At 36.9% G+C, this 16070-nt stretch overlaps 2 protein-coding genes across 7 annotated transcripts in view; one reads left to right on the top strand and one right to left on the bottom strand.

The window, feature by feature from the left end:
* Positions 1-7013, top strand: part of SH3D19 (SH3 domain containing 19) — an 84857-nt gene extending 77844 nt beyond the window's left edge. For 2 of the 6 annotated variants that reach the window (XM_083367807.1, XM_083367806.1), the window contains exons 21-22: positions 1197-1294; positions 1968-5788. In XM_083367807.1, the coding sequence (XP_083223933.1) occupies positions 1197-1294; positions 1968-2084 (215 nt within the window). In that variant the 3' untranslated portion in view covers positions 2085-5788. Of the gene's footprint in view, positions 1-1196; positions 1295-1967; positions 5790-6406 lie in introns of those variants that run through there. The other 4 variants (XM_083367805.1, XM_083367804.1, XM_083367802.1 and 1 more) reach the window with 3 other exon arrangements.
* A 199-nt stretch (positions 7014-7212) lies between these two features.
* Positions 7213-11298, bottom strand: RPS3A (ribosomal protein S3A). The gene is made up of 6 exons (XM_083367809.1): positions 11172-11298; positions 9753-9856; positions 8935-9122; positions 8436-8644; positions 7625-7734; positions 7213-7366 (listed from the first exon to the last, which is right to left on the bottom strand). The coding sequence occupies exons 1-6, from the start codon at positions 11231-11233 to the stop codon at positions 7245-7247; spliced, it is 795 nt and encodes a 264-aa protein (XP_083223935.1). The 5' UTR covers positions 11234-11298; the 3' UTR covers positions 7213-7244.
* Between the last annotated feature and the right edge of the window lie 4772 nt (positions 11299-16070).

Genomic DNA, 16070 nt, shown 5'->3' with positions numbered 1-16070 from the left:
TAAATGACTATTAAGCAAAAGAAATTTTGCAGTGCCTTACAGTTTGAAGCAAATATCTTTCAAACAGACTGAAAGTAAACTTATTTTGTGTAGTGTTTAAACAGACAGCTTTAATTAATTGTGGAATTTGGCTATGAGCTTCTTTTTCATTCTCAGAAAAGATATACAAAATTTCTGGAGAAATCTGTATTCTTGCCCTATCTCAAAAACAGTGTGCAGAACAACAAATTATTTGCTGAGGTCAAATTACAAAGTTAGACTGCTATACTATACGTTTGTAATATGCAAACACAATGTTAGTATTTATAAGCTTACTTGGATTCCAAAAGTTCTGGCATTCAGTTTGGTGTGGTGATCAAGGTGCTGCCCTAGAAACCAGGAGACGGTGAGTTTAGTCCTACTCTAGGCATGCGGCTGGCTGGGACTGGGTGACTTTTGGCCAGTCTCTCTCTCAGCCCAATCTACCATATAGGTTGTTATTATGGGGAAAGTAAAAGGAAGAAGGAGTATTAGATATGATCATTGCCTTGAGTTACTTACAAAGTAATAAAGGTGGGATAAAAATCAAATAAGTAAATTCTCTGTGATACCACACTTGCAAAAGTTCATCATCATAATAAATGCTGTCTCTGCCATTTCATATAGAAAAGCATGATGATACCCACAGTCTGCCCTCATAAATTACATAGAATATAATAGCTCATTTATTGTATACTAGTAGTATGGCCAGTGTACCTGGTAACCTGCTCATGAGCATACCCTGGTGGTAAAATCTGGAGTAATTTAAGAGGTCAATTAGAATCCTCCCAGTGACTTGATATATTATTCCAAGGCAACTTTCTTTGTTAATTACCAAGGTAAGAAATGAAGATTTATGACATGAAAAAGGAATTAGTGCTTGCTTTTGTCCAATATAAGAATAATGGTTTTATTTCCCTTGGAAAATTAAAAAAGTATATTTTTATTCATATTTGATAATTACAAAAACACTTTTTGTTTTTCAAAAATGCAAGTAGGTATTTTTTCAAAGAAAAAAGGCATAAGTTAAACTTGCAGTGTGTGTGTCATGAAAAAGAATTGTGTTGTTCATTCCCTTCAGTCAGTTAACCTCAAACCAGATGAAGATATTTGCAAATAAAAATAATTCTTATATTATCCCAAAGATAGAAGTTTAATTGGATCATCATATCTTCCAGGTGGAATGCAGTCATCACAACCTCAGGGAGGGAAGAAACCAAAAGCTAAGGCCCTGTATGATTTTCATGCAGAGAACATAGATGAACTTTCTTTCAAAGTAAGCATATTTAAACATACAATTATTCTGCAGTGATATAGACATTATATTTTATCATTGTGAAAAATTTCTGAATTTCTCCTGCAACATAAAAATTAGGGAAATTGTTGCAAAACGGTGTTTATTTGGGGTTGGTGGTAAGCATCTTCTGCTTTATTCTGCAAAAAAATCTGTTTGAAAGAGAAGAGTTAAACAACCCACAGACAAACCCACTGTTCGGTTTAAGGTTATTTTGATTTAGTGTGATGTATGAACCAGCCAGAACACAGTTTACTCTGTTTCTGTAATGAACTGAATGCAACTGAAAAGTGGGCTGATATTCTACTATAACTGTTACTACAATCCATAAAAAAATACTTAAATGAAACTTAACCACTTTTTTTCCCTCTAAGAAATTGTCTTTCTCATATAGGGATTATCTAACTGCAAAGCTTCTAGCTGTCCCAAAGAATATGAGCCCTACTTTTTTCACTTGACATATTAAGGCATTTTGTTCATCTAGTATAAAACACTGTTTACTTATCAGTTATTTTGATCTGATATAAAATTAATTTAAAAATGAACTAAGTATCACTTGGGAGAAGAAAGAGTCTACAGTTTTTAAGAGTACTAAGTATATGTGAAGGATAGTATGAAAAACAAATAATGTTGGTTTCAATTTCTGTTTAAACAGGTTGGTGATATCATAACAGGTCTAGAATCTGTAGATGAAGAATGGATGAGTGGAGAATTACAAGGCAAATTTGGAATATTTCCAAAGAATTTTGTCCAAATTCTACATCTTTCCTAAGGTGAAATCCAATTCTGGAGCATTATTTTACAAGTGAATATGCTGGAAGAGAAGCACGTTATATTCTTGATGGCAGAGAAAGAGTGCTACCTGTGATCATTTTATCTAGATTATCAAATGCATTTTTGCACTATTTTTGTAAAATGTTTACTAGACTGTACAGTATTTTGTTTTTAGTTTATACTGAGCAGACCCTGAGCAGATTTTTTTTAAAAAACAAAAGGAATACAAAGGCTTATTATTTAAACTTGGTGCATTTCAATCATTTTATATTCTTTCAGTGGGGGTGCAATGGCTCAGCAGTTAAAGATGCTGAGCTTGCCAGCTGGAAACCTGACAGCCTGGGTTTGAGACCCAAGTGCCATTAAATGGCGTGAGCTCGTTACAGCATTCCATGTGCCTCAGCAAGCAGTTATGCTGGCCACACGACCATGGAAATGTCTTCGAACAACCCTGGCTCCCTTGGCTAGGAAATGGAGATAAGTACCGCCCCCTACAGTCAGACACAATTGGACAAGGGAAACCTTTACCTTTACTTTTTATTCTTTATGTGAAGTCCAATTAATTATTACACTGCTCAAGTAGGGGTTTTTTACAATACATATCCCACACTATAGTTTGTGAGTCAAGTTTTCAGAAACTGAAATATTTTACCATCTGAAAACATTAAATCCTGATACATAAACAAGATTTTCACAGTAAAAAGTTCGGGGTTTTTTTTCTTTACTTAAACCAAGTAAGTTAAGTTGTTTAAGAATACATAAATTACTTTTAGTATGGATTCAGGTATCCTGAAACAACTGGATGCTATGGATTTGTGTGCCTTAGACTAGGAAGACCGTCTGTTTGATCCAGTTTTCTATCCTAGCTACTAATGGCTCTCCAGGATCTTTCAAACAGTGCTGAGTCCCAATATTAATGGGTAACTGCAAGATATATACAAGAGAGCTGGGCAAAGCAATTGAAGAGGACGATTGTAATGTTCAGCAGGTGCAAAATGCCTGCTCTGATTAAAAATATCCAGTTTTTGCAAGCCTCATAGTACACATGCACATGCTTTAACACTTTGCGCAATCCTAATGTATAATAACTGTATATATTTTATGATAAGAAAGGCTGGTAACTTTTCTTATTATTCTCAGCAAATAAAATTAGACTTTTAGAGATTTCTTACTTTCTACAGCCAATGGGTTGTGTTGTTGCGTCATAAATCTTAATTTCTATCTAGAGTAACTTTTCAAAGATTCATCTTTCTTCTTTGATCCTTTTTTAAATCTGATATTTTGGATCTTTTAAATTCTGTAATGCTCCCTATTGCCTTATTCTTATCAAATCTATTGTCAGAAATTAAGTATGTTCAGAAAACTATCAATGATGTGATGAAAGAATGTTTCATGGATCTTGCTGCCATGACTATCTTATAAGAATAGATATTGTTATAAACTTGTACTACAGCCTGTATTGTCTTGTTATCTCCATCACCAACTTTGTAGATGTAATTTAACATAGAAAATACACCTTAACATTAAACTTCTAAGTCCCATTTTTGCCCCATATTTCTTAAGATTGCATTCTTTATAAATGCTGATATCGTGTCAGTTTTGCCAGAAATTAATATTAAATGTTTATAAATCTGATAGTGGCGAAAGATAAACCTAAAATATAGTTCCTCCTATCTCTCAAGACTTGAATAAGAAGTGCTCCAAATCCATTCTTTCTTTTTCTAATACTACTATTACATTTTGACTTTTCACTTTGTGGCCTTGATGAAGGGGTGAAACAGTACTTAAGCACATAATCACAGCTTTGCCTATACTTGGTTGAAACCTTACTTTTGTGTGTAAGCGATGATTAACAAGAATAAATAATGAAGGTTCAATAGTAAAACTATCATGTGAACAAACCTAATCCCAAAGGATGAAAAAAGAATTCCTGTTTTTCTCTCTAAACTCTTATCCTTTTGAGAGTAGTAGGGTGGGAGGAAGCATGCTGGAACAGCTTCCCTTTGCAGACCTGTTACACTTTTTTTTCCAGAACTAATAGTTAGCTGCTAAGCCATAAAATACATAGCTGCCTGTATTCAGAAGCCAGCTTCTCATTGTGATAAGCAGGCTTACTGCAGTTATTTCTGGTTTGCAAGGAGTGTTTTGATCACAATCCACCCATACTTTTAATTAGGGCAGACTTTAAACCAAAGTACACGTTGGTTTGAAGTTTAGCATATTGTGCAAATAAAATTTTCTGTATTTTAGAGGACAAAAGCAATAAAAAACTTACATTTTGCTTTTGATTCAATAAATGTGTTGCTCATTCGTAAAATGGTAGTTTACTATTTTAATTTTTGAAGCTTCCTTTATAAATGCTTTCTGTACACAATGGCATACTTTGGCACTTATAAATGCTATTGATGTCATTGGACAGTCACTAATATTAATCAAAATTTCTATTTAAAAATTGGAGGAAAATACACACCTGTTCAGGTAATTGACTTTGAATGTTATCTTTTTCCCTAGTTGTGGTCATTCTTTTAAGAATAAAATAGTTGCATGATATAGTTAATCAAAATTCAGCTTTCCATTAGGGAGATGTAAGAGCCGAAGTACATGAAAATAGTATTATTATCAAGTACAGTAATGTGCAATTGGTTAGTGAAGGCGGAACCCACTATTCACAACAGCAACCTTTGTTGCCATCTCATATTTTGCTGGTTTTTTTAATGATGGATAATTTTTTGTTGTATGTCAGATGCAGTATTTAGGCTTTTGAGGGTCATTGCAAGTGATGTCTGAAAATCAATGTCTACCAGATTGAATGCAATGCTTGTTAAAAATTGCTTACATAATTTTTCTTACTCCTGTATTTTGGGATTTTGGATTTTTCCATATTGATTCTCAACATGTAATTTTCAAGTGAGAAATAATTGTTTTGTTACTAATGAAAATGCACTAATATCTTTTTTCTACATTAGTAAACATGCCTTTTATATTTATCATTGTTTAAAGTAAGCAAGCATTCACCTGAGCAAGCTTTGTTATCTTACCAATCTATGTATACAGATTGCCAAATACAGCTACTTCACTTGAAGAGTGCCATCTAAAGGGCTTTTAATAGTATTAATAATGTAGATAAATACTAATGACAGTCCCATTTAAGAAACTGGCATCAGTTTCTAGAATGTGGCCATAAAGTATTATAGATCACATGCCACAAGATTCTCAAATGAATAAAAGTACAGCAGTTAGCTGAAGATACAAACATTATATTATATATATAATGTGAACCAGGTTATTATAGTAGCTATTAAATCTCTAGATCAGTTTAATAAATTTTCTTCAAAGATTACACAGATCTGTACAAAAATACTTTTGCTTCAGGAAATATTAATTAAAATGATGTTCCTCAGCTTTATGGCATTTGTATATAACCAATAAATGTGTTTGTTACAAACAATGAACTCTGCAAACTGGAATGAAATTTTATCATAAATGAATGCAGTTTTAAAAGCTTCACAATTAAAGGAAGTTTTCTTGTGTTTGATTTAATGCATTTAAATTTTACACATTCTAAGGCTTGAACCGATTGGGAATCAAAGCCCAGAACCAGTAGCTGACAGATTAATGGCACAAAGGTAGCACAGTATTGCTAGTGTACTGGTTGAGACCCATATTCAAGATCCTTTTTCTACCTGACTACGAAGCTTGTTGGTCAACTTTGGATTCATTGCCTCTCTAAATCCAACATAGCAGAGTTGTTGGGAGGGAAATACTTAATTGGGAGTATTATGTATGAAGCCTAGAACTTAAAGAAAAAAGGAAAGACATAAACGAAGCAAATAATAGGGCTGTGGTTTTAAAAGCTATCAATGAAATGGAAATTCTCCATTTCTCATCTGTATAAATGAGGCTAAAGGCATTATTTGAATATAATGTAAAATAAACCCACTGAAATTGGTTTACCATTTCTACTAGTTTTAAAAATCTGCCTTGAAAATGTTTTAAAACCTTTAGATCCTCATGATGGATGCTGCAATAATAATCTCAATACCCCTTTCCAGAATACTTTATCTCCCCTCTCCATATTACCAGTTTAGCACTTTTTTATATAATAAATATCCTGCTGGACACTTTATACAAACTCATCTCTTGGCTTAGAAAGCTCAAGATACTACAGCCTATTATAGTCATGTTTTAAACACTTTTTATTCAATATTTTTCCATACAAGCACCATAAACTTGACTAGGCTAAGCTCAACAACTACATGGGGAAGCTACAACTGGTACAGAACGCAACACGAGCTGTGCTGATTTCTGGTTTGTTTCCAGGTCCAGTTCAAGCTGTTGGGTCACCTTTGAAGCCCTTTATGGTATGGGACAAGGTTATCTGAGGGACCACCTTACACAATAGGACTAGCCCGCCCTACTTGTTCCAGTGGAAAGGGCCTACTTCTAAAAAATTCTAAAGAATTCCAGCTGGCAGGGTCCAGGAGAACAGTCTTTTCCACTGTATTCTCCCATCAGAGGTGAGATCTACCCTCATCCTCCTGGACTTCCAGAAGAGTCTAAAAACTTGGCTCTGTTGCTTGGCCTGGAGCTCTGACAAGAGACCCGATATTGGGGGTGGCTGACAGGGCAGAAAAGAGCCTTGCCCCCTGGCTGCCCATCATCTTGGTTCTTAACTTTTAATCTTTTTATTCTAATTGTTTTTAAGACATTTTATTTTATTTTAGAGTTGTTACATTAGTGGAATGGATAGCATAGAAATTTAATAAAATACTTTCGTAAGACTAGGAGCCAGATCAATTACAAATGCACTAATAACCAAGTGATAATAAATTACATGCAGAATACTTTTAAAAATACCTAGCTTTGGTACACTATTACCTGGATCTTTAAAAAAACAATGAAACATGAAAAAAAAATCCATAGCTTGAATGTATGCTTTTTAGTTACTGAACGTTATTCAGGTAGTATCATTACCCAAATTGCAACACTTGTGTGAAATAAAGCGTACCTCTTCACCAATTCTATTTCATCAGCGGATCAATGGGTAGTTGAAGTCGCTTAGCAAATTGTAGGATGAATGTAAAATACGAGTAATCGTTCGATTAAAAACGCACATTACCACACTATTTATATTAAGTCTTTTATTCTGTAATTGATTTCAGACAGATTCTTGCACAGGGGGCTCATATCCATCAGCTCTTTCTACTTTGGCACCAGTTTCATCACCAGATGGTTTTCCAGCACCACCACCTTCACCATGCAGTTCCATCAACTTGCCCACTACAAATAATCAAGAATGTAAATTAATATATATAATTCCATACTAAGAGGAAGGGTGCTGTATTTTCTGTTAAAATATTCACTGTTCATTATACATCTTACACGAACTAGTAAATATCCTTGTTTTAAGGGAATGTCAGCATTGGGACAAAGTAATCATTTCTTCATCTGGGACCGAAACAAAGTGTCATCATTCATTCCCATTTCAAGTAAATTACAATCAACGTTAACACAGTATTTTCAATGACACATACTTACATTCAAACTTGGGCTTCTTGAGCATTTTGACTTTACGAACATAGACATCGTGAAGGGGGTAGATTGATTGACATGCTTTTTCTATGTCTTTACCAATGCTGTCTGGAATCCTAGATTCATAAGAAAAAATATTTCATTTTGAAGTCTCCGAACTAGTAATTAGACATAAACCAGCAGAATTACTAGTGACTGTGGAATAGATTAAAACAAGTATGTGAGGTAGAGAAAAATAATCTTATATCATAAACTGGAACCTAACCCTCTGCATTCACAAAGAAACTTCAATTTATTCATCTGAAATAAACGTGAACATTAAAGTGTCAATGACTTGACTTACACAATATGCTTATCTACAATTTGAATAAACAAACTATGTTCACCCAACACATTAATATAAAGCAAACAAACTAGATTATAGGTTAACCCAGCATGAAGCAAGGCAATGAGAATGGTATCATTCCATGTGTGGCTGAATAAAATATCAAGAAAATATGTGCACATCTAATTACACACTACTATAATTTATTGGCCTGGGCTTAGAATGTTGTGACATTGAAACCAGTCAATTTACTTATTTCATTAAAACACTGCCTTAGAACCCACTAAATCCACCCAAATCTAATCTTATGAATAATCTCTAGAAATATAAATTGTAATTTTCAGTTCTTTAAAAGGGATACTTAGTTATTTGAATTGTTACAGAATCTAAAACTAAACAATATAATTAAATAGCAAATCCAAAAAATAAATTCTAAAGTAGCATGCCATTTGAGACTGTCTTACTAAACATAGATTAAAAAATTCCACCTACAGTTTATTGACAACTTCTTTCAAGTCATTTGTTTGTACTTCACGTGTCATGATTTCCACCATTTTTTTGCGGATTTGGCGGACCTGTTGATGCTGAGCATAGGAAGTCTTGCGAATCTGGTTGGTTCTTTTCTTGGTGAAGCCAACACAGAAAAGGCGTAGAAGATATCCATCTGTAGTTTTAACATCGATGTGGGCTTCAATCATAGTCTGGAACATTTGAGTTATAGATATTTTAACACATCAAATTACTATGTTTGGATGAGATTGCCTACTTTAAAGCATTTGTACAAGATAACCATGTTCAGAGGAATTACTGCAGAGTACTCTTAGGGAGCATTTACATATTTATATACCAGAATACAGATAAGAACTAGCAAGATTTCTGGAAACTTTTTAAAATACTGGATCTGGTGATATATGAAAACAGCTGATAAACAATCATTTTACTTGCCAGTATTCATTGTTCAGCTTAAGTACATACCAATACTTATACTAACCTGCCATTTCTTAACCATTGAACACATTTTGTCCCGTGTGAGATCCATGCCATGAAAGTTCGTCAGGCAGTTTTTCCCCTGGACATCCTCTGTAATCAGCTTGAATTTGCGGAAGGCAACTTCATCATTTTGTAGGTCAGCAAGGCTTACTTCAAATACACGACCTTTCAGCCCATCAGAGGCAATTTCTATAAATATTAAAACAGTTAACTTGTTCATAAAAAACACCAGAGATACACATGACTTTCTAAGATATATTTTAAATGGTCCTCTGCATTCAAAATAATTATTTTTATTTTTTATTTTAATTCCAGTTATATCCCGCCCTTCTCCGAAGACTCAGGGCGGCTTACAAGCTTAGCAATAGCCTTCATTCTACGTATATGCCTGCTTATTAGGGCTTTCGCCCCCCCCCCCAAGCGGCATTATTACAAAGTCAGCTTATTGCCCCCAACAATCTGGGTCCTCATTTTACCTACCTCGGAAGGATGGAAGGCTGAGTCAACCTTGAGCCTGGTGGGATGCGAACCTGCACTAATTGCAGGCAGCTGGTGTTACTTAAGGAGGCATTAGCCCACTGCTAATATATTATTAATATATTAAATATATTATAATATAATATATTAAACATATATATAATCGTAAGCCACCCAGAATTGCTTTATAAAGTGAAAAGGGAAGCGTATAAATTTAACATAGCAACATACAGTAAAATGCGTAAACCTAACATTCAAAACATTAATAAAAATGTTATTTGGTTAGTGTTTCAGAAATATAGCATAACTTAAAAGCCAGGATTTCTTATTTTGGTAACTTACTTGTTCCCTGAGTCCTGGTAACTAATGTCTTTCCAATGTTTCGAATATTGAACATTGCTGGAGCCTTGACATCATACCAGTCCTTCTTTGAGAAGGGGTCCACCCTGATTTTCAAAATAAAAAAAAGAAAATGATCAGGAGGGCCTTTTCCATATTTAGGCTTGCATTTTCTAGCTCAGGGATGCCAAACCTCGGCAACTTTTAAGACTTGGGGACTTCAACTGGCAGAATCCCCCACCCCCCTAGCTGATCCAAGAGCAGCTTGGAATGCCACCTTTTCCCCAGTTCTTTTTAAGAAGGTTCGAATCAAACATCAAGTCTTAAGTGTAAGAAAGTCTGGTAGTTTCACTAAAGTAGCATTTTGCATGTGCAAATCAGGAATAGGGCGGGCGATACACAGCTGAGGATACCATTTCTCGCAAATCTTTTATTTTAAAAGCAATGCACGTAAAACTATCAGACTTAGCCCTAACCCTTAGGACAGGGGTCTTCAAACTTGGCCCTTTTATGACTTGTGGACTTCAACTCCCAGAATCCCCCCCAGCTGATCCAAGAGCAGCTTGAAATGCCACCTTTTCCCCCAGTTCTTTTTAAGAAGGTTCGAATCAAACATCAAGTCTTAAGTGTAAGAAAGTCTGGTAGTTTTACTAAAGTAGCATTTTACATGCGCAAATCACGAATAGGGCGATACACAGCTGAGGATACCATTTCTCGCAAATCTTTTATTTAAAAGCAATGCACATAAAACTATCAGACTTAGCCCTAACCCTTAGGACAGGGGTCTTCAAACTTGGCCCTTTTATGACTTGTGGACTTCAACTCCCAGAATTCCTCAGCCAGCTTTGCTGGCTGAGGAATTCTGGGAGTTGAAGTCCACAAGTCATAAAAGGGCCAAGTTTGAAGACCCCTGCCTTAGGACGTTAGGCCTCAACGCTATTCTTGCTGCAACTCCTCAAGCACCCTTCTCTGCCTCAACCGCCAATAATAATAATAATAATAATAATAATAATAATAATAATAATAATAATAATAATAATAATGGGATTATTCCCAAATTTGCACCCGAAAACCACCGGAGCTTTGGTCTCAAAGAATGGTACCATTCAGATTCCAGGCTCCCTGGGTGTATTTCTCCTCGTCGTCGCGAGGGCAAATATGCACAAGACCCCTGAATTTTAGGCCGTTGACGAGCCCCGCAGATTTTTCTCGCGCCCATTCCTGACTCGCTAGCAGTGCCCACGCGCTGGCTTTTGCTGGAAGCCGCCATGTCAGCGCCTCTTTCCTTTGGCCGCGCTCCCTCCTCCCGTCCCTTCCCCTCCCCAATCCAGTCAACATCGTAGGCATCCGAGGGTCCTGGGCCGCGAGTCCCGCTCGGCCGCCTTGCTTTCATCCCGACGCTTCTCCCCGGGCGCCACTTACACTTTCTTCTTTGCACCTTTCTTGCCTCCTTTGGTGAGGCGCTTGTTCTTCCCTACCGCCATAGCACCGCACCGGGACCCAAAGAGGCCGGAAACCCTAAAGAACGCGAGATTGCGGCGAGAGCCGGGTCACGTGAGCGCGACTTCCGCGACTTGCAGCAACGCGCTCGGCTCCTCTCTCAGCCGTTGGCGCGAAGTCACAGCGCCCTCTGGTGGGGATGGCTCGGTATTCTGGATCGATGGCAAACGTGAGCCGTCAGCGTTTAAGAAGCAGGACGTGCGGTATTTGAATTAGCATGGGAAGAAGACACGTTCATAAATGGGCTGTCATGGAAAATTTACAGCGTGTGCGTGCCACATTGTTGTTGTACAGCTGCAATAAGAAATATGGGCATTTGTTGTTCATTCGCTAAGGCTTGTCCAACTCTTCACAACATGCCTTAGCGATGCCCCTTGACCATAGCATGCCAGGCCCCTGTGATCTCCATTGTCTCTTGGAGTTTGCCCAAATTCATGTTCATTGCAGCAATGACACAGTCTAACCATCTCATCCTCTGCTGTTCCCTTCTCATTTTCTCTTAAATCTTTCCCAACCTCGTGGTCTTTTCCAATGAATTGTCTCTTCAATATCTGTCCTTCCAAAGAACAGTCAGGGTTGATTTCATTTAGGATTGACTGATTTGATCTCTTTGTAGTCCAAAGGACTCTCAAGAGTCTTTTCCAACACCTCAATTTGAAAGCAATATGGGCATGTTGTTGTTGTTAGCTGCGAAGTCGTGTCCGACCCATCGCGATCCTATGGACAACGTTCCTCCAGGCCTTCCTGTCCTCTACCATCTTCTGGAGTCCATTTAAGCTCACGCCTACTGCTTCAGTGACTCCATCCAGCCACCTCATTCTCTGTTGTCCCCTTCTTCTATTGCCCTTGATCTTTCCCAGCATTAGGCTCTTCTCCAGTGAGTCCTTCCTTCTCATTAGGTGGCCAAAGTATTTGAGTTTTAGCTTCAGGATCTGGCCTTCTAAAGAGCAGTCAGGGTTGATCTCTTCTAGGACTGACCGGTTTGATCGCCTTGCAGTGCCACATTAGACGCGGGCAATCACAAATGCATATTTTGAGGATATACTTTGATGCATACTTATACTGTGCTGTCACAGTGGCAACCTGTCTCAAAACAGTACTTGCCTTTTTAGCAGCTGCATCACACTGTTGGCTCTTGTTCACTTTGTGATCTAGTAGAGTGGTGAAGGGATCTTCATGTGCAGGTAAATGCTAACTCTCCTGCTTAAGTAATGGGTGGTGTAAAACACTTTGCCTTCTTGCTTTGATCCAGATCATTGATAAAAATGTTCAGCCATGTAGGGCTCATGACTAAGAGCTCTTAGAGTCACTCAGGATGATCCTCCAAACTGATGTAGGAATGCAGTCTGTGTGGTCATTCAACAAATTATGAATCCCTCTAAAGCAGGGGTGTCACACTGCTGACTCATGGGCCGGTTGCATCACCCCTGCTCCAGCAATGCAAAAAAAGTTGTGACACGTCACATCACGTGACACGGTGAGTTTGACACCTGTGCTCTAAAGGTTCCATCATAGCCCAATGTTTCTTAAAGTGTAATCTGAGGACCCTTGGAGCGGTGTGAGGTCAAATTATTTGTCAGATATTAAAGAAATTTGCAAAAATCTAAAATGATATTCTTCTCATTAACTTTTATGTTAAAAATAAAGCTATTCTCATGAAAACTATTTTTGTTAATATCAAATGGGTTAGGGTTAGAGTTAGGGAGCAAGCTGATTGTTAAATGAGTTGTGCCCAATTTAATGAGCTTTTTTGCCATTGTGGTTGCATAAATCACTGCTGTTAAGTGACTCATGGTCATTAAATGAATATAGCTTCCCCCATTAACTTTTTTTGTCAGAAGCCATCTGGGAAAAATTGCAAATGGCAATCCTGTGACACCAGAATACTCCAAACATTGTAAATGCAAACCACTTGCTAAAATGCTTGAATTTTGATCATGTGACCGTGGGGATGCTTCAACAGTCGTATGTGTGCAGACTGGTTGCAAGTCATTTTTTCCAATGCCGTTGTAACTTTAAATGGTCACTAAATGAATGGTTGTAAATTGAGGACTACCTGTATTATTTTTATATTATTCAATAAATCTAGAATACATCAATTTTAATTTTTAATATGCTAAATGTTGATAATTATAAAGTATAAAAATTATGGGGTCCCCCATAATTTTTAAAAGTGGGAAGGGATCCTGAGAGCAAAAAGTTAAAGAAATACTGATTGTTGCAATTTTATTAATGTGGACATTGCAAGAGACTTGAATGCTCTGTGGAGGTCAAGGTATATTATGTCCACAGTATTTCCTCAGTCCATTTAACCAATAACATAGTCAAAAAAAAAGAGATGAAGTTTGTCACAACTTGTTTTAATCATTATTACCTGAAAAGGAAGGACATGGAGCACAGCTACTAGTCTGATAAAATTTTCTAACCTCACATACCAGAATTTCTGGAGGATGTTTTAGGAAGATAGTTACTGATTACTTAGAAGCAGCAATGCCTCAAACAATGGGGAAACAGTTTTAGTTGCTTCAATTACATGATCTTCAATTAACATTAATAGAAAGTTTATAACCATTTAAATATGTATTTCACAATGAACATAGGTGGGCTTCAAATATTATAAGTAAGATGTATTCACAAAAACATGCAAAGATATTGTTTTATAACCAACTATACTTACAGAGGGACACGGTGGCTCAGTGGGTTAGGACGCTGAGCTTGTCGATCAGAAGATCGGCAGTTTGGCGGGTTGAATCCCGAGTGCTGCGTAACAGAGTGAGCGCCTGTTACTCGTCCCAGCTTCTGCCCACCTAGCAGTTCGAAAGCACGTAAAAATGCAAGTAGAAAAATAGGGACCACTACGGTGGGAAGGTAACAGCGTTCCGTGCGTCTTTGGCATCTAGTCATGCCGGCCACATGACCACGGAGACATCCTCGGACAAGCGCTGGCTCTTCGGCTTTGAAACAAAGATGAGCACCGGCCCCTAGAGTCGGAAACGACTAGCACGTATGTGCGGGGGAACCTTTTACCTTATGATACTTACAATCACAAAATCAGCCAACCATATCTTGGCTTAGCGTGTTTTGTGAACCCAGTCTGGTATCAGCTTATGGTTCAATATGTTGTCCAAAAATAAGAACTGCGTTTTCTCTCACAGGTGTGAAGAACATAAAACAGTTTTGTTGTTGATCATGTTCATGTCCATTCCCAATAACTTGACCTGTTAGTTGGACTTACCTCTGAGCAGGCAGGTTTAGTTAGGATTATGCAGTACACATAGAAAGTTACCCACATAGGAAGAAATATTTCCATATGCAAATATGTGGACTGGAAAAATAAAGGTTTCTGTTTATCTCTCTGTTTTTGTTCTTTTGGCTATTATTTCTGTGGTAGTTCAATCATACAGAGGCATTTTTATATATGAGTACATACTCACACTGAATGTCATGACCTTGGCTTGTGTTGGAGGCTTCATGTTGGATCTAGCTTTTATCTGGTGTGCAAAAATATTGAGATAGAAGATATATCTAAGTCCATTAAATCATTTTCTAGTCACCATAAGCTACTTAGTACTGTTTGCAATTGCAAAGGGTTATCACATGATCACAGAGTACTTGGCAACTGGTCATAAATGTGAATTGATTGCCAAGCAGCTGAAATGTAGTTATGTGACTGGGCGATGGGGTGGGGGGCTGCCATGATGTTTTACAATGGCTGGAAGTGTTTTATGGGCTCTAAAGTACCTATTCCAAGGCTGTCATGACCCTAAATGGTCTTTTAGTGACTGGTTGGACTGTAAGTCAACTGTATTTGACATGTATTTTGTCAAATTATATTTTGCTTCCAAGACAGTGCAAATATCGAAAGATTTAATGTATGTTACCCTGTGATAAGATGGGCAGCCAACAAATTTAATAAACAATAAATAATAATAAAATAATGAATATTCTAAAGGGGCCAAAGAAGGAGAATTCCAGGAAAAGGGAATCATCAAAATTTGTTACTAGTCAACAAATAAATAGTGAGAATAATACAATTCGGGACTTGGAAAACCAAATCTTCCCTCTTTATTAGATGGCTGCATATTTAAAATAATATATCCCCTGTATATTTTTATTTTCTATTTTCTTTTAAAATTTATGCATTTTTATTTTTGTATACTATTAATAAAAGCAAAAACAATTCAGTATTATATATATATCAACTTTTTTATTTCAACCCACTAAACTTTTTTTAAAACTGAAAAAAAGAAAATGTGTTTACTTGAAACTGCGAATAGTTGCGATGTTTAACTTCTTATAAACAATGTGAGCTGAGGACAGTAAAATGCTTAGATGTGTGCTTCGTACGTAATAAAACTTCTATTTCTAATCCTTTGTATATCTTTTTGTTCCTTGTTGCTGTACCAGGTGCAAAGCTCATGACACTAATCCAGAAGACAGAGGAGATTTTGGTGTGATGTGTCATGAGACTTGGTGTACACTGCAATATAGAAGTAGAATCAACATAAATTAGGTTATGTTTCAGTGTCACCATTCATATCATTCCAGATGATCTGTCGGGAATAGCTCTTCAGAGCAAGAAACAGCTGCAATAAGAAATATGGGCATTTGTTGTTCATTCGCTAAGGCTTGTCCAACTCTTTACAACATGCCTTAGCGATGCCCCTTGACCATAGCATGCCAGGCCCCTGTGATCTCCATTGTCTCTTGGAGTTTGCCCAAATTCATGTTCATTGCATCAATGACACAGTCTAACCATCTCATCCTCTGCTGTTCCCTTCTCCTTTTCTCTTCAATCTTTCCCAACCTCGTGGTCTTTTC

This window comes from Vipera ursinii, assembly GCF_947247035.1.
Source record: "Vipera ursinii genome assembly, chromosome: 7".
In the NCBI taxonomy this organism is placed as follows: Eukaryota; Metazoa; Chordata; class Lepidosauria; order Squamata; family Viperidae; genus Vipera; species Vipera ursinii.
This window is presented reverse-complemented; position numbering and strand designations above follow the sequence as displayed.